Source organism: Hyaena hyaena, unplaced genomic scaffold, assembly GCF_003009895.1.
Source record: "Hyaena hyaena isolate Hyena2069 unplaced genomic scaffold, ASM300989v1 scaffold_734, whole genome shotgun sequence".
Taxonomy (NCBI): Eukaryota; Metazoa; Chordata; class Mammalia; order Carnivora; family Hyaenidae; genus Hyaena; species Hyaena hyaena.
In genome coordinates, this window is record NW_024081365.1 from 554,746 (window position 1) to 575,454 (window position 20,709).

The following is a 20,709-nucleotide window of genomic DNA, read 5'->3' on the forward strand; positions in this document are numbered from 1 at the left end:
ATTTGTCAGAGAAAGAAATATATGATTTCACAAATATGTGGAATTTCATATAAAAAACCAGATGAACACAGTGGAAGGGAAGCAAAAATAACATAAAAACAGGGAGAGGAACAAAACATAAGAGATTCTTACACATAGAGAACAAACTGAGGGTTGCTGGAGGGGTTGTGGGTGGGAGCATGGGCTGGGGCATTAAGAAAGACACTTAATGGGATGAGCACTGGGTGTTATACGTAGGGAATGAATCACTGGATTCTATGCCTGAAATCATTATTGCACTATATGTTAACTAACTTGTATGTAAATTAAAAAATAGGTAGGCAGGAAGGCAAGGAAGGAAAGAAGGAAGGAAGGAAGAAAGGAAGGAAGGAAGGAAGGCAGGCAGGCAGGCAGGGTGGCAAGCTCAAGCCCAAATAACTGTACTGGTGAATCCTACAAGTTCTTCCAAAAACAGAAATGAAAGGAACATTTTCCTTTCCTTTTCAATCTATGTGACCATAATACCAAAACCAGACAATGACATCTCAAGAAAAAAAAAAAAAGAAAGAAAACTATAAACCAATATTATGAATATATACACAAAAATCCTCAACACAATACAAGCAAATTGAATCTAGCAACTCATAAAATGATTATATACCATGACCAAGTATGATTTATCCAAGAAATGCAAGGTAGGTTCAACATATGTAAATCAGTCAGTATCATACACCACATTAAGAGAATGAAAGTGAAAATTTTATCTCAATAGTCACAGAAATAGTATTTGACAAAAACTAACACCCTTTCATGATAAAAACACTCAATAAGGGGCGCCTGGGTGGCTTAGTCGGTTAAGCGTCCGACTTTCGCTTAGGTCATGATCTCGCGGTTCGTGGGTTCGAGCCCCGCGTCGGGCTCTGTGCTGNNNNCCCTCCCCTGCTCATGCTGTCTCTCTCTCTCCTAGAAATAAATAAAACATTAAAAAAAATTAAAAAAAAAAACACACTCAATAAAATTTGATTAGAAGGGAAGTTCCTCAACCTGATTAAAACTATCTATGAAAAAGCAGAGCTAACAACATACATTAATAACAAGACTGAATGCTTTTTCTTTAATATTAGAAAGGCATGAATATTTGCTCTCACCAGTCCTATTCAACAGTACATTGGAGGTTCTAGCCATACAAATTATGCTGGAGGGAAAAAAAAGAAAGTACCTAGATGGAAAGAAAAATATAAAACTACCCATCTCTGATGACATGATCTTATACAGAGAGAATCTTAAGAAACTAAGAGGTCAGGGAGTTAAGTGAACTATGTACATGAACACTGAAGGCACTCAGGATTCTAGCAAAGCTTACAATGAAGAGGAAAAATGAGTCAATGGCCAAGACTTCTGAGGCGGGAACAGGGACCAATAAGGAGGGGTTGATACAGCCAAATGCCCTAAGTCTCAAAGTAAAGACAGTGAAGAATAGTGCATTTAGAAACAAAGAAGGAGTGAAGACAAAGACCCCACTTCTTAACAGTAAACTACTAGAGTGACTAGAAAATAAGAATCCTTCATATAAAAATACTACTAGGGAATTAGTATAGGAAAGAGTTAGATTTCAGTTACATTCAGGAGAAGGTGAGCAAAGAGGTCAAGAATGTGAGTTTCTTAGGATGTGAAAGAATTCCACATAGCATAGTGGAAGGTGTAGGGAAAGAAGGAGGTTGGGAGAGAAAAAGGAGTGAAAACTTAGGCCAGATGAGGAGAAGAGAGCATAGTATTATGAAAAATATGTAAAGGAAACTGATCAGTGGTTCTGAACCACTGAATTGCAGATAAGACAATTCCTATAATTACAGTCCCCTGTGTAACAAATAAGACATGTTCCTATAATTTAAAAAAAAAAAAAAAAAAAAAAAAAGACAGGGATGCCTGGGTGGGCCAGTCGGTTAAGCATCCAACTTCAGCTCAGGTCATGATCTCATGGTCTGTGAGTTTGAGCCTTGTGTCAGACTCTGTCCTGACAGCTGGAGCCTGCTTCAGATTCTGTGTCTCCGTCTCTCTGCCCCTCCCTGCTCGCATTCTGTCTCTCAAAAATAAATAAACTTAAAAAAAAATTTTTAAGAATTGATTTAAAAAAAAAAGGAAATGATAAGAATTAAAAGGAAACACTCAAGAAGTCAAAAGGAACACTCAAGAAGTCATGGAACGGCAGACACTTTTACACATGTAATGTTAAAAAATTACACATGTAATGTTAAAAAGGCCTTGGCATTAGTACATCCAAACTCAGGCATAGAGAGAAAATAATAATACTCTTAAGCTATGCTGGAGATTAAGGCTGGTCTTGAGTGAGGTTTCTTTCTCTATCCCTCATCCACATTACTAGCTCTAGGGGATCTAGATGCCCCAGACCCACACAGCCAACTTAAAACCTGGAGGGATCAATAAACTGGTTAACCTAGAACTATTCAAGACAAACCAGGGTGCCCATTTCTTGGGAAGTTCTGTGCTAAGGGAGTCAAATTAGCAACCCCCAAGAATATGGTGCATTTCTCTCTCCTCCCTGAGAATCACCAGTGTGGATGATACACAAATCACCAGTCCCTCAAAATACACAGTGTAAAAAGGGATCTGTGGTCATATGTTTTGGGAAATGGCTACATATTCTTTTACCACATTTTGCAAAATCATAGTACTGTATTTATATAATTAAAGCACCGTGGGAAACTATTAAGAAAACACTTTATTCATTACTACTAATCAGAGAATTGCTCTTCTATGGTTAATTAACATCCAGGAATATCGTTTTTGGAAAATGTTCTCCAACTTTTGAAAGATGACTAATCAGCCTCAGTTTGATCATTCCCAGACAGGACAGAGATTACGACTTCCATCCAGGTAACTCATTCCATTTGGGACAATCTAATAGTAATCCCATTTTAAGCTGACATTACTGCCTTTTACCTTAAAATAGAGACTTTTGCTGTTAGAGTTAGAGATCACATTTATTCATTCCTGCACATGACTTAGCAATCCAGCTAAGGACTTGTAGTAGTTCTCTGAAAATGCCTCAGTATTCATACATGGTTTTACACAAGCTATTTTTTCCATCTAAACACTCATCCTTCTCCTACAGAAACCACTCTTCTGCAATCTCTACAGTCATTATTACCAGTTCAATAGTAACTTCCTTTTACACACGACTATCCTAGACAAAAACCAGTTGCTGCGTGCTTCTGGAGTCCTATATAGATCACTTTATTAAGGCACTCATCATCCTTCTACTGCACAAATGCTATATTATAACTACCTACATACCTGTCCCTCCCAACAACTCAACATCCAGGAAGTATTTACTAACTCAACTTTGTATGGGATAGAGGTGGCACATGAAACTTTTACCTAACCAATAACTAACTGCAATGACTCCAACTACGCTCATGTACTGCATAATGGTTTTTACCATCCTCAAGACAATGCTCCAAGAAGCCACTACTCATCCACTGCTATTACCTCTCACACTCTCTCCAAATTCATCCCAGCTTGAGAATTTAGAGTTCAACAGAGGTTCTCAATGAATATTTATTAAATGGATGAATAAATCTTATCAGAAGTATATGCAATGGTTCACATTTTAGTTAGGCTTCTAAATTTTCATAAGTTGGCCTTAAATTTACCTTCTTTTAAGCCAACCATCAAAGATGAGGGAAGCATAATCTTCATTGTTAGCAACTACGACTATTTTTACATCATATTCTTGCCCGACAATAACAACTCTCCAATGTCCATTCCTTATCAAAAGCCTAGCTATAAGAAACAACAGCCAAAATAATGTCTGGAAGGATATATACCCCATGCATTCTTCTGTATCTTCTAATTTTTACCCCTACATTTAATCATACCAAGAGAAGGATGTCTAGTTAAACTTCATTATTTCATGACCCACTGAAGAACTGCCTTTTCTCACTTGGTCTAGAGTTATCTGTAGCCAACACTGAAGAACATAAGTAAGAAATGGACTTAAGGAATCTGTCATTATTTCTACTTTGGGAAGCTGCTGGGACCTGTCCTCTATATCACAAGGTATTACCCTTAAAAGAACTCATGCAAAGCAACTTCTTTCAGGTTTGTGTCTCTATGCATACTGTAAATCTTGCAGCGGATAAAATTCTGTTCTTTGCTTCTGCTGCTTCTTAAAGCCAAAAATTTTTTTTTGTTGTTCAAGAACTATATGGGGCCATACATTTCCCTTCCATTGTTTCTTCATCCAGTTTTACTATCTGTATTGTAAATGTGCCCCCAAATGACCTCAAATCCCTAGTGGAATGAGATGATGAAGTGAAAAGAGAAAAAATTAATAACTACCACCACTGGGTGTCTACTGAAAACTATATATTGCTCCAAGCACTTTTGCCCCTAATCCTTGAACACTGAGAGAAAGGTATTACCTGTTTTATAGATGATAAACTGGAGTGGATAAATAAATTACCTGTGCTCACAAAGCTAATTTGTGTCAGGCCAGAGTTTGATCCCAGTTTGACGGACTACAGAACCAAATTATATATAAAATCTGATCAAATTAAAGACTATCCAATGCTTCAAAAAGGAAAAGAATTCTAGCATTGTACAGTATCTTCCTCTGCTTTTAATAGCACTTGAGGAATTTTTAAGTTTTAATTTATTATATAAGCAAAAGAAGACAAATCACTTGGCACTAATTTTATACATAATTAACTTCAAAAAATTGAATATTTAATCATTCCTAAATGAGAAATAGAAAATGACACCAAACAAAGTCCACATAGCAGACATTAAGTAAAATATTTTTATTTATGGTAAAGCTAATGGAAAAAAGATTTGGGCCTAAAGGAAAGAATTAAGACATATTATTCCAATTAGTAACACATAGAACTTGAAATATTTTCTGGTGCCTCTAAAAACCAGGTTAAAAAACAGTTTTGGGGGCAGGGGGAAATCATGATTCAAAATTAATCAAAAGATAGGAAATGTAATCTAAATTAGACTTACCTGCTCAAGTCACTTTTTCCATGGTGATGATAGTGGTCAGGATGGCTGAGATGATAATGCTCCTGTCCACTCCACCTCTGGGGTGGCCTTTTCCAAAATCCTTCCTGAGACTGCCGAACATTTCTGTCAGACCGGTCAAAGCGGTTCATATTGTCACACTCCACTAGATAGATTCAAAAGCAAAACACTATAAACATGTGCACATTCTGTAAAAGTTAACTATTTACAGCTTGATAATTAAGTGCTGCTGAAAATATAAAAATAATATTCTAAAAATACCAGCCATTGATATTATCTAATCACAAAATCAAGATTTCCAATAGAAAAATAACCAGTTCTTGTGATGAAAACTTAACTTTTTAGTATTCAAACTGAAGTACATTATAAAACTTTCATATCACAGGCACTTAAGTAACTTTTCAAACAAGCATACTATCCTTGTTATCAACATTATACATTTTAAACACCAATAATCAGTTTTAAGTGGTTTTTCATCATTATCACTAGCTGGTTCTGACTTCAGAATGAAAATGATCACAAAAAAATAGAAGATTTCTAGTAGAGAACTTGTTCCCAAAAATGAATGCCACGATTAACTTTCACTGATTTCAAGAAGCACAAATTAAGTTTTCAACACAAACGAATAGTATTTTTAAAAATTAAGCTCACAGTTTTAGAAAGTAAGACACTTCAATCTGCCTACAGTAGAGCTTATTCAAAAAGTCTAAAATGCCACTGAAAACAAAGCCAGTACTTTGCAGCAACAAACAGCACACTCCCTGAAATCCAAATGCCAAAAATCACGAAAAGAATCTCCTTGAAATACCCCAAGCTTCTCCTTCACTTACCCAAAGACTTTTTCCTCACATATCTGAGCACTCACTAGGAGAGTTACTTTGTACAAGGGAGACATTGTGTCGCCGGCTGCCTACTCAGACATAGTTGCATACAAGGCACTGACAAACAGGCCTTCCTTCCTGCTCAACTCCCAGCCCTCCCTGTGGGAAGCAAGCCCAGTTTACCCTGTGACTCCATCTTCGCTCAGTGGTTACATAGCTACTGAGTTAGGACTGTTACTAAAAATACAACTAAACACTAACCCAAGCCAGGGGCAGGAAAGGTTTCTCTAGTCTGAGAATTATTACATGAGAAAGTTCAAATCCTAAATGCTCAGAATTCCTTGATAAAGAAGCTGTAGAAATCAATTAATCCTCAACTTAAAAAAATCATTATTTAAATGATTATTTTCACCAAACTCAATCTTGAATTTGAAATATGGGAAGTGTTTTATCATAGTATACCAGATAAAAACAAACTTTCCCTCTCCAAAATAAGTAGTTAAAATATAGATGTTCAATTCTCATATACACTAAACTTGCTGTAACATATTTCTCCTAAAATGCATAATAATTTTGTATAACTTTTTAAAAGACTTTGAAATTTTGTTTCTAATATTTGGAAAAATCAATTTTGGGGAAAAACTATATATTTTATAGTTTAAAAAATTTTAAAGGAAAAATTTGTAAAAGAAGCCTTACATTTGAAATTATTTCAAACAATTTCTTGTCATTTTAATAAGAGAAATTACAATCTATTTTTTTTAAAGTTTAATTGTAGAAAACTGGACTATTGGATAAATAAAGGCATTGGTGATCATTATAATTAAAAAACAGGAGTAAAAAATGAAAGCAGAAAAGAAAAATTAATTTAAAAGTAATCCTAAATAGGCTGAAAACTGATTTTAGTTCACATTTGTATTATACTCAGAAGCTAATCAAGAATTTATACATAGCATTAAAATGTTACTTTAGTTGCAGCAATTCTATATAGCTGAGGGATAATCCGTATCTAGTTTTAAATGCTCTGAATTCATATTTTTTAATTCAGGCAGAAATAATTCTACTTACTCCCCAAACAAGAAATTCTGTCATAATAGGAAACTAATATGTAATTAGGATATCACCAACAGTGTGCATACAGAGTAACAAGAAGCAAATGAACGGTGCAAATAGGTGAGGAGATGGAGTTAAATACTGTGGGAAATTAAAATGCATAAAATTGATGTACCGCTTTTGTGTCTCTAAAGAGGTTCTTGGTTCAACACACACACTAAAAATTAAAGAAACAAGAACTCAACACAGGCACAAGGGCAAATAAACACTGGAAACAAATATTTGCCACAACCATAAAAGAGTATTAGCAGAAACTGAGACAGAGGGGCCTAAATTCTCAGATAAATGACTGCTCCATGACTCTAAGAGTCTGCTTATACAGTTGATATCTGAACAATGTGGGTGTAAGAAGTGAATGACCCCCTGCACAGTCAAAAATCCATGTATAACTTTTGACTCCCCCAAAACTGAACTATTAATAGCCTACTGTGTGCCGGAAGCCTTACCAATAGCATAGTCAATTACCATGTATTTTGTATATTATGTGTATTATATACTGTATTCTTACAATGAAGTAAACTAGAGAAAATAAAATGTAAATAAGAAAATCCTAAGAAAAAATACACTTACAGTACTTCACTGTATCGAAAAAAGAAAATGTTATTAATAAAATCATAAGGAAGATAAACACATTTATAGCACTGTACTATTTTTATTGAAAAAAACCCCCACATATAAATGAGCCTGTGCATTTCAAACCTGTGTTGTTCAAGGGTCAACTGTACTGCTATATGAGGCACCCATCGAACATGTTTATACACTTTAAATGTTACTAAGAAGATAATGTGAAATAACGTTAGTGATGGTTTCTTGTAAAAGATTAGGGATTCTGACAGAATGAAAGAAATAATATAGAAAAGAAAATGGAAAGCAAACAAAACTATAAGATGGAGATAAATCAAAACCATTTCCATAGCCAATGAGGGAACAGGACACAAAAAAAGGAAACAAATCTCTCTGAACATGAAATACTGTAGGGTATGATGAGGTGAACTGAAAGGTATCCTAGTTTGAAAAATTTTAACCCAGTATGTCAGTCACATCTATACACCAAATTTCTACCCAACTCTGAATTGAGGTCTAGAAGATAAAGAAAAGCCTTGTGAAGGGGCTTTCCAGTTCTAAAAGTAAAAGGCAGAAGATTTTAGTTACTTTACTGTGAGTAGGAGACAGATAATATCAGGACCTTGACCCTCTGGAAGGGGAAAGAGGATCTAATATAGTTAAATGAAAGATATGGGATGTGGGAGTGCACCTGGGTGGCTCAGCTGGTTGGGCGGCCAGCTTTGGCTCAGGTCATGATCTCAGGGGTTCGTGGGTTCGAGCCCCGCATCGGGCTCTGTGCTGACAGCTAGCTCAGAGCCTGGAGCCTGCTTCAGATTCTGTGTCTCTGTCTCTCTCTCTGACCCTCTACTGCTCATGCTCGCTCGCTCTCTCTCAGAAGTAAATAAAACATTAAAAAAAAAAAGATATGGGATGTGGGGATGCCTAGATCTAACGCTCATCACACTCATTTCTTCTGATTTGATAAAAGGAACAAAATATAACACCAAAAACAACCTAGACTATTCCTCTGATTACTTAAAGTCATAATGGTTGACACAAATAGTATTTGTACCTGTGAGTAACATTTGGCTATGAAGATGGCAGGAAGAAATTACACATTACAAACGCTGGAAAGAATGTGCTTTGCAGGAGATTTTACAATCTGATCAGAAAAGCCCTGAACTAAAATTTGGTTTGAAAGAAGGAAAGGTTATGTAAAAAAAAAAAAATCATGAACCTTGTTTTTCTAAACACAATTAGTACTGAAAAAGAAAGACAAATCTCCAGAAGAAAATACAGTAATTGGAAAGTGATCAAGGATAATACTCTAGAACTCCTATGACTATCTCAATAAAAAGGCCAACAATGTGGCCTTAGGAAATGCAACATGGAATAAGAGCAATTTAATAGGCACCATAACTTGGTGGGTGGGGTTCAGGAAGTAATTAGAAAAGCATCTTTTTCAACAGAGAAAAGTTTAAAAACAGAAGCACATGTAACAAGATATACACTATGAAAATGTCACAAACCTGAGGCTTTATACTATGTGCCAAATGCTAGGCTCTAATCTGTAGACAATGTGTGACCATCAGATGTTCCAGAGCAAGATAATAAAGCAACATGATTGTGTTTTTGATACAACCTGAATGGTTCATTTTAGAAACACTTTGGAACAAAAAAAGAGCACATCTCAAATACTCAGTGGTCTGCCAAAAGAAAGTCAGATGCAAAATTGTTTCCTTAAGAGATTCCTTGATGAAGGTAAAAGAAAAATGCAAAAGAATTAAAACAATTCTGTCTTTTAGATCTTTCCTAATTACAAATGAAACCTAAAGTCCTTTCTCATTTTATTCCTCCTCTCATTCTATCCTCCTCCTCTGACCCATCTCTCCCTTGACCTGTTTCCCTACCCTGAAGCTGGCCAGAAACCTCAAGGACTCAGTACCTCTTAAAGTTAAATCTCCTTCAGAAGAGGGAAGATGCCATAGGGTTGATTTTAAACCAGGTCAGGTCTCATTCTAAGCTGAAAGTCACGGCTGGATGTTTTCTAAGGTCTAAATAAGATTGGGAGAAATTTGCAAAGGAATTTAGGACAGTTTTAGGAACTGATAGTCTTGGGCTCCCAGATCTATTACCCATTAGTTCATACATTGAAGGGAAACCCAGGTGCAAAAAGAGAATGGAAAAAGCAGTGTGAAGAATTTGAAAGTCACGTGAATATGAAAGAACCCATGACTGATTGTGTAGAAGAGGAAAGAGTTTTCATTGACTCTCTTAGGATCTGAAAGTTAAACTGACAAGACAGATTAATGGAAGGAAAGCATACAAATGCATTTAATATAATATGTGACACAGGAGACTTCAGAAGGAAAGACCCAAAGAAACAGTTAGGCCTGTGTATTTTTATGCTAGGTTTGATGAAGAATAGACAATCATGGACGAATATGACAGTTACAGAGTATGAGGTAACTGTAGAAAACTGGGGGAAACTTGAAAAGTCCTATTAGGATTCTTCTTGGCGTCCCTTGTCTTTAGAATGAAGAATGGCGCCTTTTCTCTGGGTATAGGGGAGCAACTCTCACATGAGGGTTTAATGGCCTGTTTCAGGGAAGAAGTATGAGGGGAGGAAAAGGTAAGAGGGACTTTCCTGCTTCTGCCATTTACTCAAAGTCCTTTAGCTTAAAATAGTCAATATACCAAGGCGCTATATTTTGGGGTACTGTGTAACTGAACTCCATCAAGCACACAGAAAACCAGAAGAGGTTAAAAAAGGCCTTTGAGAGGCTGTCAACAAAGTCTTCTCTGTGAACACAAATTGGGCTCTGATTCAGTTCTGTAAGGAAATAAAGGATAAATCCACCGCCAACTTTAAGAACAGACGAACACCTTTAGATAGCGTTTGGGGATAGATTCTGAAAGAGATATGGCCCAGTCTCTCTCCTTACTTTCTGTGAAAGATTTTAAGGCAGAAATAGGATAAGTATAGCTTCATTGCTGGATGTCTAATGCTTGGAAAGAGCCCAGGAAAAAAGCAGAATATGACTCAGAATAAAATTATGTTCTTCATATATAACAACTAGATGCTTCCACCACAACCACTTAAACACTAGAAGAAGAAGTCTCTTAGTACACTTACAGAAACTATTACCAGCAGAGCACTGGAAAAACAAGTGTTCTGCATCGCCTAAGAAATAAAAGAGAAAAAATAAAGTGGGTGATTAATCAAAGTGTTCTAAAGAGAAAATAAAGTATCCAATTTCCAGTTTTACCCTTGTGCTCAAAAGATAATTTTCTCTAATATTAAAAGAAAATCTTGCAGATGTTTTATTGCTACAGGCACTACAATATCAACCTTAAACTCTACTATTGTTATATCATCTCCCCTCAATGTCACCAAAAAACTCAGGTGTGGATATTTCCAATACTTCTTAGTTCCTAAATCCTAGCCCATAACTATCCAAGAAACACTGGACCAACAAGCATTCTTTCCTCCCCTGTGTTATCACGTATGATACCTAATAGGTCATGATTTGCTACACAAATGTAATTGCCAGATAAATATTCTCCTCATGGTCTCTTCCTTGAAATCCCAGAAGACCCCTTACTCATAATACAGTCATAGCAAGCTTGTGGCCAAAATCAAACCCAAAGTAAAGATCTCAACAAGGTCTCAGTCTTTTTGTTGAAAAAAATTCCATTGATACTGGCAGAATGAGTGATGCTGAACTCACCAAGCTTCAGAGTAACCCATTTCATGCCTCTACCCAAATCTGCATAATAGCCACAAAAACCAGACGCTAAAGGGAATAAAAATAAAAAATCAAAAGTATATTAGAAGACTCCTTTAAACCTTTTACAGTCCTTGTAACATTCCTATCCTCTTCCCGATCAAAAAGAAACTCAGGTGGATGGGTAAGGTCATCCAGGAACTCAGAACTATAGAGAAGTCATTCTTTAATATCTAGTAGTGTCAAAACGGAATACTATATTATGTTTAGTGCCTCTGAAGGCTACATATTTTAGACCTATATTCTGCTTTCTTCAGCATTCAGTTAGCTCAAAATAGTCAATGTCTGTTTGCCATCTCCTAGGAAAATCTACAATGTATATGAGATGTTAAATCTCAGGACTTCCCTCCTACTTGTCATAAGTCCCCAACCCAAGACCTCAAAGACTTTAAATTTCCCTCATTCTAAATTTACCTATTATGAAGATAACTTTGTTGTCCTCTAAAGATGAAGCAGGCTCTAAGACCAATTCCTTTAGCTCAGAGAAGATCTAAAGTTTCCAAAGAAAAGCTGTTAAAATTCTGTCAGAAAATGCATTATCTAGGATGTGATTATTCCAAGAAGTACAACCCTCACTCCACACAAGCCTTTAAAACATCACATGAAATCTCCTGGATCATCGTCTCATTTTCCCCCCATAATTTTCAATGGTTTTAAGTCTCGACCCTAAGAGATGATATATGCACATTTCTGCTCAGCCTGTTGTCCTTCTGCCATCTGCCATGAGAGCAACCTGCTCCAGGTAATCCTGGTCTTGAAGAAACAAGTAGACCTGACCCGAATCCCACAGCCTGAGCTGTCCCAGCTAATCCATGAATAAGGAAAATAAATGTTTATTTTGATAACATTTGAAGATTCTGAGATTGTTACACAGCATCCTGGGAACACGGAAAAAAAGATTTCTGAACATTGTGACAACTGTGAGCTCCTACTGCCCTCAATAGCACCATATCCCTGTATTTTTCTAGCATCATGTATAAAAAGGACTTCACCAACATCTTTGGTCCATCTGTGGCCTCTGGGAGGCCTGAGAAACTAGGTAAATGTTGACTGACAGGGAATCCACAGATCTTCTGGAGCCATTTCTCTTTCCGGCAGTATTTACATTTCAACCCTTGCCCCAGGGGTTTTCTGAAGCTCATCTCTGATTCTAGATCAGTCCTTTAGATAGAAAGTGCTACGAATATCAAGTCAGTGGGAGCAAGAGTACCCAGGCCTCTCTTGCATATGGATTATCTAAATCCCTACTCTAGCAGTTGGGATCCTGAGAGGAAGAGTGTGGATTTGGGAGTAAAAAAATGTGGAATGATTCATCTGGAAGATCACCATCTGCCCACAATTAATCTTTTTAAAATTTTCAGAATCGATCTTGTAAAAATATTTATCAACTTAATGAGTTTTACTGCTATTTCACAAGGCAAATGATATGTTTCTCTAAATGTGTTTCTTCTTAGAATTAAAATGAAACTAAAGGGAAAAAAAGATGGATATGTACACAAGGAAAAAAAGGACAAATCCTATCTACCACTTACCTTATGGTATAGACACACAATTTTATTGGATCATACAGAATTATATCTAAGACCTACAAAGTCAGGTTTCAAAGAATAAAATAAATTTGCAAATGAATTTATTTAACACCACTTAAGACTGATTCTCAGTCTGAAAGAAAGTCCGTAAATAACAAATATTAAAGTCCGTAAATAACAAATATTAAAGAAGCTCAACTATATATGCCTCTCAGAAATTCAATATTGTTCCTACTTACCATTTTCAAGAGGTGCATCCTCAGGCAGATCCACATCAAGCATAAGGTCATCATCCTCAAGGTCACATGATTCAAGATTATTCAGAATATCCTGTGAGTAAAAACAATTTAAAAAATGCTAAAACTAGCTCAAAAAATGTATGTCTTCATTAGTTTTGGAAACGCCACTCAATGATAGTCTGAATTTACTCAATGTTTATATTCTAAAAACACATTTTTTAAATAAAACTTAATAAAAAAGATTTAATTGGTTTACTTGTTAAGCTATTTGTAATATCCTTCTCTTACTCTTCCTCCCACCAATAATTTTTTAATTTATTTTTTAAAATTTACACAATGCTCACTATCTGCAAGATACTGTTCTAAGTACTTTACAAATATTAATTCATTTATTTAATCTTCAAAATAACCCTATGATTTAGTGACTAGTACAATTGCAAGAAATTAATGCACAAAGCCAAAATAGGATGCAAACACAGAAAGTCTATTTCCTGAGTCCATGCTTTTACCAAGTTCCCCGATTACATGAATAACCAAAGACGATAAAGAATCTTCCAAACTTTACTCATATTTGGTGTGCAAGGTTGTGTTTTATTATACCTAGGACTTGGAGCTCTGATGTAAAATAATGAAGGCCTATAACAATATGATCATTCCATTTCCTTTCTTGTGCCAAACCCACCTACTACTACCTCTGGCACCACTACTATCTCCTCAGTTTGCTTTAATGTGTTCTTTTTCTATAAAAAATAAACAGGACTGAACTAGTCAAATTGGTAATAAGAAGCCACTCCTGGGTTCCATGCGTAACCTTGCTAGCTACCTATCACCTATCTTGAGAAAAGTAAGGTTTTCCTTTCAAAGACTCTTGTTCTGAAGTTTAATTAAAGAAATGGACAAAATTTAAAGTTAGAAACTCAGTTTGACCTGTAGCCCATTAGCGGATCCTTCCAATCCAAGAATTGATTCAATACTGTAAGACTTTGTTAGTATAAATAAATAAAAAAATTAAAAATCCATAAAATTTTAAATAACAGATATTATGGACTTCAAAAGCTCTTATAGAAGGAGGATGTATATTTTATTACAGATGATATGAATAAAATTAGCATTTATTCCTTATATGTCAAGTATTCCATCCAAATCTGTCCAATTTTGTGTGGTTGGCCTTTCTTTCAGGATACACTGAGGACTGAAAGCAAATGGAATAATTGTTACTTCTACCTGAAAAGGCAGAAGCAAACAAACAAACAAACCCACCTCTGGATAATTATTTAACCTTGACAGAAAAAGAGATATTTCACAGAACCTTTATGAATTAACCACTGTCCTTACTATTTAGGTCTTCTAAAAGCCAAAAAACAAAAACAAAATAAACCAAACAAACAAAAAAAAAAACAAAAAAACAAAAAAAGTTGGACATGGAAAGAAACTGGCAAAGGCCATAATAGTCAAATCACAAAATATAAAATAAACAGCCAATAAATATAATATAGGAAAGAATGCTAACACCAATGGTGATTTACCACAATTGAAAAGTATCTAGTACTCATTAATACTCCAGATGGGATTAGATTCATAAGCTTTCTGGAAGCAATTTGTCAAAATTTAGCTAAAACCTTTTTTAAAAAATGTTTATTTATTTTGAGAGAAAGTGTGTGAAAGGGGGAAGGGCAGAGAGAGGGGGAGAGAGAGGATCCAAAGTGGGCTCTGTGCTGACAGCAGAGAGACCAATGTAGGGCCTCGAATCAATGAAGTATGAGATCATAACCTGAGCCAAAGTCAGATGCTTAAATGACTGGGTCACCCAGGTGTCCCTAGCTAAAACTCTTTTTAAAAAGGCAAATTTTTCCTTTCTAAAAATTTATCACCCAGAAATAGACAAATGCAGAAAATACATGTGTAAGTATGGCTATTGCAGCATTATTCAGAATGGCAAAAAAAGTAGAAATGTCCAAGAATGGAAAAATAACTACACACAAAGTATGATACGGTCATGCAACAGAACAGAAAACCCAGAAATGGGCCCACAAGCATATGGCCATTAATGTTTGACAAAGCAGGAAAGAATATCCAAAAGAATAAAGACAGTCTTTTCAGCAAATGGTGTTGGGAAAACTGGACAGCAACGTGAAGAATGAACCTGCACCACTTTCTTATACCATACACAAAAATAAACTCAAAATGGATGAAAGACGTAAACGTAAGACAGGAAGCCATCAAAATCCTAGAGGAGAAAGGAGGCAAAAACCTCTTTGACCTTGGCCAACAGCAACTTCTTACTCGACATGTCTCTGGAGGCAAGGGAAACAAAAGCAAAAATGAACTATTGGGACATCATCAAAATAAAAAGTTTCTGCACTGCAAAGGAAACAATCACCAAAGAGGCAAGGGAAACAAAAGCAAAAATGAACTATTGGGACATCATCAAAATAAAAAGTTTCTGCACTGCAAAGGAAACAATCACCAAAACTAAAAGGCAACTGACAGAATGGGAGAAGATATTTGCAAATGACATATCAGTATTCAAAATCTATAATGAACTTATCAAACTCAACACCCAAAAAACAAATAATCCAGTGAAGAAATGGGTAAAAGACATGAATAGACACTTTTCCAAAGAAGACATCCAGATGGCCAACCAACACATGAAAAAATGCTCAACATCACTCATCATCAGGGAAATACATATCAAAATCACAATGAGATACCACCTCACACCTGTCAGAATGGCTAACATTAACAATTCAGGCAACAACAAATGTTGGCAAGGATGCAGAGAAAGAGGACATCTTTTGCACTGTTGGTGAGAATGCAAACTGGTGCCACCACTCTGGAACACAGTGTGAAGGTTCCTCAAAAAATCCAAAATAGAACTACCTTATGACGCAGCAACTGCACTGCTAGGTATCTATCCAAGGGATAAAGGTGTGCTGTTTAGAAAGGGCCCATGTACTCCACTGTTTATAGCAGTTCTATTGACAATAGCCAAAATATGGAAAGAGACCAAATGTCCGTTGACAAATGAATGGATAAAGAAGACGTGAGATATACACACACACATGCGCACACGCACACACATACACAATGGAATATTACTCAGTAATCAAAAGAATGAAACCCTGCCATTTGCAACCACATGAATGGAACTGGAAGGCATTATCCTAAGTGAAATTAGTCAGAGAAAGATAAATTTCATATGACTATACTCAATATGAGAAATTTAAGATAGAAAACAGATGAACAGAAGGGAAAGGAAGCAAAAATAATATAAAAACAGGACAGGGACAAAATATAAGACTCTTAAATACAGAGAACAAACAGATGGTTGCTGTTGGGGTTGTGGGAGAGGGGGTGGGCTAAATGAGTAAGGGGTATTAAGGAATCTGCTCCGAGCCTAAGTGTCTATCAACGGATGAATGGATTAAGAAGATGTGGTTTATCTATACGATGGAATACTATATGGCAATGAGAAAGAATGAAATCTGGCCATGTGTAGCAACATGGATGGGCCTTGAGGGTGTTACGCTGAGTGAAATAAGTCAGGCAGAGAAGGACAAATACCATATCTTTGCATGTATAGGGGGATTAGGAGGAACTTAAGGGAGGACTGCGGGGGAGAAGAAGGGGGAAACAGTGCAGGAGGGGGAGAGAGGCAAACCATGAGAGACTCTTGAATGCTGAGAACAAACTGAGGACTGATGGGGGTGTGGGTGGGGGAGAGGGGAGATGGGCATAGAGGAGGGCACTTGTGGGGATGAGCACTGGCTGTTATATGGAAACCAACTTGACAATAAACTATATGTTAAAAAAAAAAAAGGAATCTGCTCCGAAATTATTGTTGCACTACATGCTAACTAACGTGGATGTAAATTAAAAATAAATAAATAAATAAAAAGAAAAAAAACAGTTTTATGGCTATTGCAGAATCAGTGTGACATTCAATGGTGGCATGACATTAATCAGTGTTAGCAAGAATGAATAAGCAGTTATGAAATATACTGAGGAGTTAGGATCTATAAACCAAAGCTCACTGAGAAGTAAAGAAGGAGTCATGAATAACTGCTTGGTTTCTGGTTTAAGGAACAAATGGATAACTTCTATTCACTGAAATAAAGTATAAAAAAGGAAAATCAAATCTGGCAGGAGATGGAAGAATTAATATGTAATTTTAGAACTTGGTAATTTTGACATGCTTGCTGCATCTCTGAGAAGACATGTTCAGTAGATGACACTATATGAGTCTGGAGTGGCAAAGAGATTTGAGGTGCAGGAGTCACACCATTACAAATGAAGGATGCTGAATAAGGAGTCTGACAAAAGAGACAGTACAGAGTTGAAGACTGGGTTCTAACAGCTAACTTAGACAATTTTCCCCTATTCATCTTTATAAGAGGTCTATGTTTCTCAGAATTATATCAAATATATTATTAAGACTTTTCAGTAAGGATCTCAGCAAAGAGAAGAAAAAAAAACTTGATCTACTGCAATTTTTCTTCACCAGCTTAGAAATATATCATTTCTAAAATACAGGTTAGGAACTGCATTACTATAGAAAAAGAAAACCATGTAACATGGAAACTAGTTAATGTGGGAGTTTTTGTTCCCATGTTTGTTATGCCAGGCTCCTCTAACTGGCAAGCCTGTACTTATTGAGAGCCAACATCCACATACACCTATTTTACTTGGGAGACCATCTACTACAACTATTAGCTGGGAGTATGACAATAAAAACCTAAATCTGTATACTCTGGCTTCCAGAGGCTTCCCACAAGCCTCACTGGAATTAAAACTGAGTACATAGCAAAATCATCACAGAATTTCCTTGGCCTCTGAGAATACTTTTCCATCCAAATAGAGCAAGCTTTGAGATGGTAGGCCGGTTCTTTCCATGAATTCCTCCTTCACTAATAAATTAAAGAAAACCTCCAAGTTTTTGACAAATGAATAGCACCATTACTATCTACTGGAATTATCATACAGTAAAATTGATTTTTCTTATTGTGTACGGTTTATGAAATTTAAAACACATATCAACATCAATACAACCAGTACACAGACCAGTCTCTTCACCTAAAAAATCTCCCTTCCAATCACAGTTACACCCTCCTCCTACCCAATCATAGTTACACCCTCCTCCTACCCATAACGCCTGACAATGATCTGTTCTCCAACACTACAGATTTGTCTTTCAAGAATGTCATAGGGGCGCCTAGGTGGCTTAGTCGGTTGAGCGTCCGACTTTCGCTTAGGTCATGATCTCGCGGTTTGTGGGTTCGAGCCCCGCATCGGGCTCTGTGCTGACTGCCAGCTCAGAGCCTGGAGCCTGTTTCAGTCTGTGACTCCCTCTCTCTCTGACCCTCCCCTGCTCATGCTGTCTCTCTCTCTCTCTCCTAGAAATAAATAAAACATTAAAAAAATGAAAAAAAAAAAAAAAGAATGTCATATAAATGGAATCATATCATATATAACCGTTTCAAAGTTTATTTATTTTTGAGAGAGACAGAGCATGAGTGGGGGAAGAGCAGAGAAGAGAGATGGGGAGACACAGTATCTGAAGCAAGCTCTAGGCTCTGAGCTGTCAGCACAGAGCCCAATGCAGGGCTCGAATCCACGAACTAGGAGATCATGACCTGAGCTGAAGTCAGACGCTTAACCAACTGAGACACCCAGGTGCCCCTGTATGTAACCCTTTTAGACGGGCTTCTTTTACTCAACAAAATGCCTTCAAGATTCACCTAAGTCATGAATATATCAATAATTCATTACTTTTTACTGCTGAGTAGTTATCCATTGCATGAATGTACTAGTTTGTGTATCCATTTATTCACTGAAGGACATTTTGGGTTTTTCCAGTTTTTAGCTATTATAAATAAAACTAAAATGAACAGTCATGTACAGGTTTTAGTATGAATATAAATTTTCCTCTCTCTAGGGTAAAAAGGCAAGAGTAGTATTGTTGGGTGACATAGTAAGTACATTCTTAACTTCTTAAAAAACTTCTAAACCATGTCCCAGAGTTGCTGTAAGGTTCTGCATTCTAGTTATCGATGAGACTGACCTTTCCCCTATGTCCCTCCCCAGCTTGACTACTGATCTGAAGACAGCAGATCTTGTTCCCAGTTTAGGACATTGGTCCCTGTTTCCAAAGAGCTTAGTGGAGACCTTATTCACAAATAATTATGTTTCTCTGATCCAACTTGTCTGGGGTTACCTGAATGTCTGACACAAAGTGCTTGTCTTTGTTTGCTTAACTTGGAATTCACACAGGGTAGAAAAACAATGGGCATTTCTCAAAACTCTTGTAAGGCAAACAATCCACAATCACCCTGAAGCAAAATATTATTGTTGATACATATAAATGAATACTGAAAGACTGAGAGGAAGACTGGGGAGAGTGTTTCCTTGGGAAATTAGACAATTCAAAGGTGCCATGTATAAAGGGGAATTTAGAAAGCTCCAAAAGAGCCCAGAGCAGAATACATTCTCAGTAAAGACCTAAGAGGACCCAAAGCTTTCAACTTCAGCTGATCTCTGGGTTTGAAAAAAGTAGTATGTGAAGAAGGTTATGGCAGAGTTGTAAATGGTCAGGTTAGGCACTGAAGAAGTACCTCAACAAAGAGCCAAAGATGAAAGAAAAGGAGAGGGTTTTAAAAAAACTTTGAGATTTTTTTTATTCTCCTTCTTTGAATTTTTTTTTCCTGCTTCCCTTCCTCCTTCTGTTCTCTCTTACTCTCCTCTTCTCCTTTTATCTTTCTTTCCTTTTTTTCTTTCTGGCACTCAAGGAAATCTGCATAAAACACTAAGTAAATAGATTAAGGTAACACAAACTTCTTATATCAAACATGACAAGAGGAGAGACTTTACAAAAATAGTTTAGAAAAGTTACCTGAAAAGCAAACGAAGGGAGTAGTAACAAAACAAACAGTAAAGAGGTTGAAGAATATGATTTCCAGTGTTGTCACATTAAAATTTTCAAAATGTCCAGTTTTCAACAAACACCTGGAGTCATGCAAAAAAAAAGTACCATCCATTCACAGAAAAAAATTAACAGAAATGATCCCTGAAGAAGCCCAAGCATTGATTGAACTTTGTCTATTGACAAAGACTTAAGGAAAAAAAAAGTCTTCAACATGACCAAAGAACTCAAGAAAACCATAGGCACATCAAGGAGAGAACATCAGTGAGGAGACAAAAAGCAAAAATTCTGGAGTTAAAGTGTAACTTAAATGAAAAATTCAGTAAACCTTCTGGGTATATATTCACAATAATCAAAAGCAGGATCTCAAAAGAGATATGTATACATCCACATCGACTGCAGTATTATTCGTAACAGTCATGAGATGGAAAGAATCCAAATGTCCATCAAAAAATGAATGGATAAATGTGGTATATACATAATATAATGGAATATTATTCTCCTTTAAAAAAAAGAAAGGAGGGGTGCCTGGGTGGTTTAGTCGGTTAGGCGTCCGACTTTCACTTAGGTCACGATCTCGCGGTTTGTGGGTTTGAGCCCCTCATTGGGTTCTGTGCTCTCAGCTAGCTCAGAGCCTAGAGCCTGTTTCAGATTCTGTGTCTCCCTCTCTCTCTGACCCTCCCCTGCTCACGCTGTCTCTCTCTCCTAGAAATAAATAAAATACTGAAAAAA

At 36.4% G+C, this 20,709-nt stretch overlaps 1 protein-coding gene across 5 annotated transcripts in view; it reads right to left on the minus strand.

The window, feature by feature from the left end:
* Positions 1-20,709, minus strand: part of CCSER2 (coiled-coil serine rich protein 2) — a 168,305-nt gene that overhangs the window by 75,593 nt on the left and 72,003 nt on the right. For 4 of the 5 annotated variants that reach the window (XM_039218064.1, XM_039218066.1, XM_039218068.1 and 1 more), the window contains 2 exons: positions 13,059-13,149; positions 5,005-5,167 (listed from right to left, as the gene is read on the minus strand). In XM_039218064.1, the coding sequence (XP_039073995.1) occupies positions 5,005-5,167; positions 13,059-13,149 (254 nt within the window). Of the gene's footprint in view, positions 1-5,004; positions 5,168-5,852; positions 5,942-13,058; positions 13,150-20,709 lie in introns of those variants that run through there. The other variant, XM_039218069.1, reaches the window with a different exon arrangement.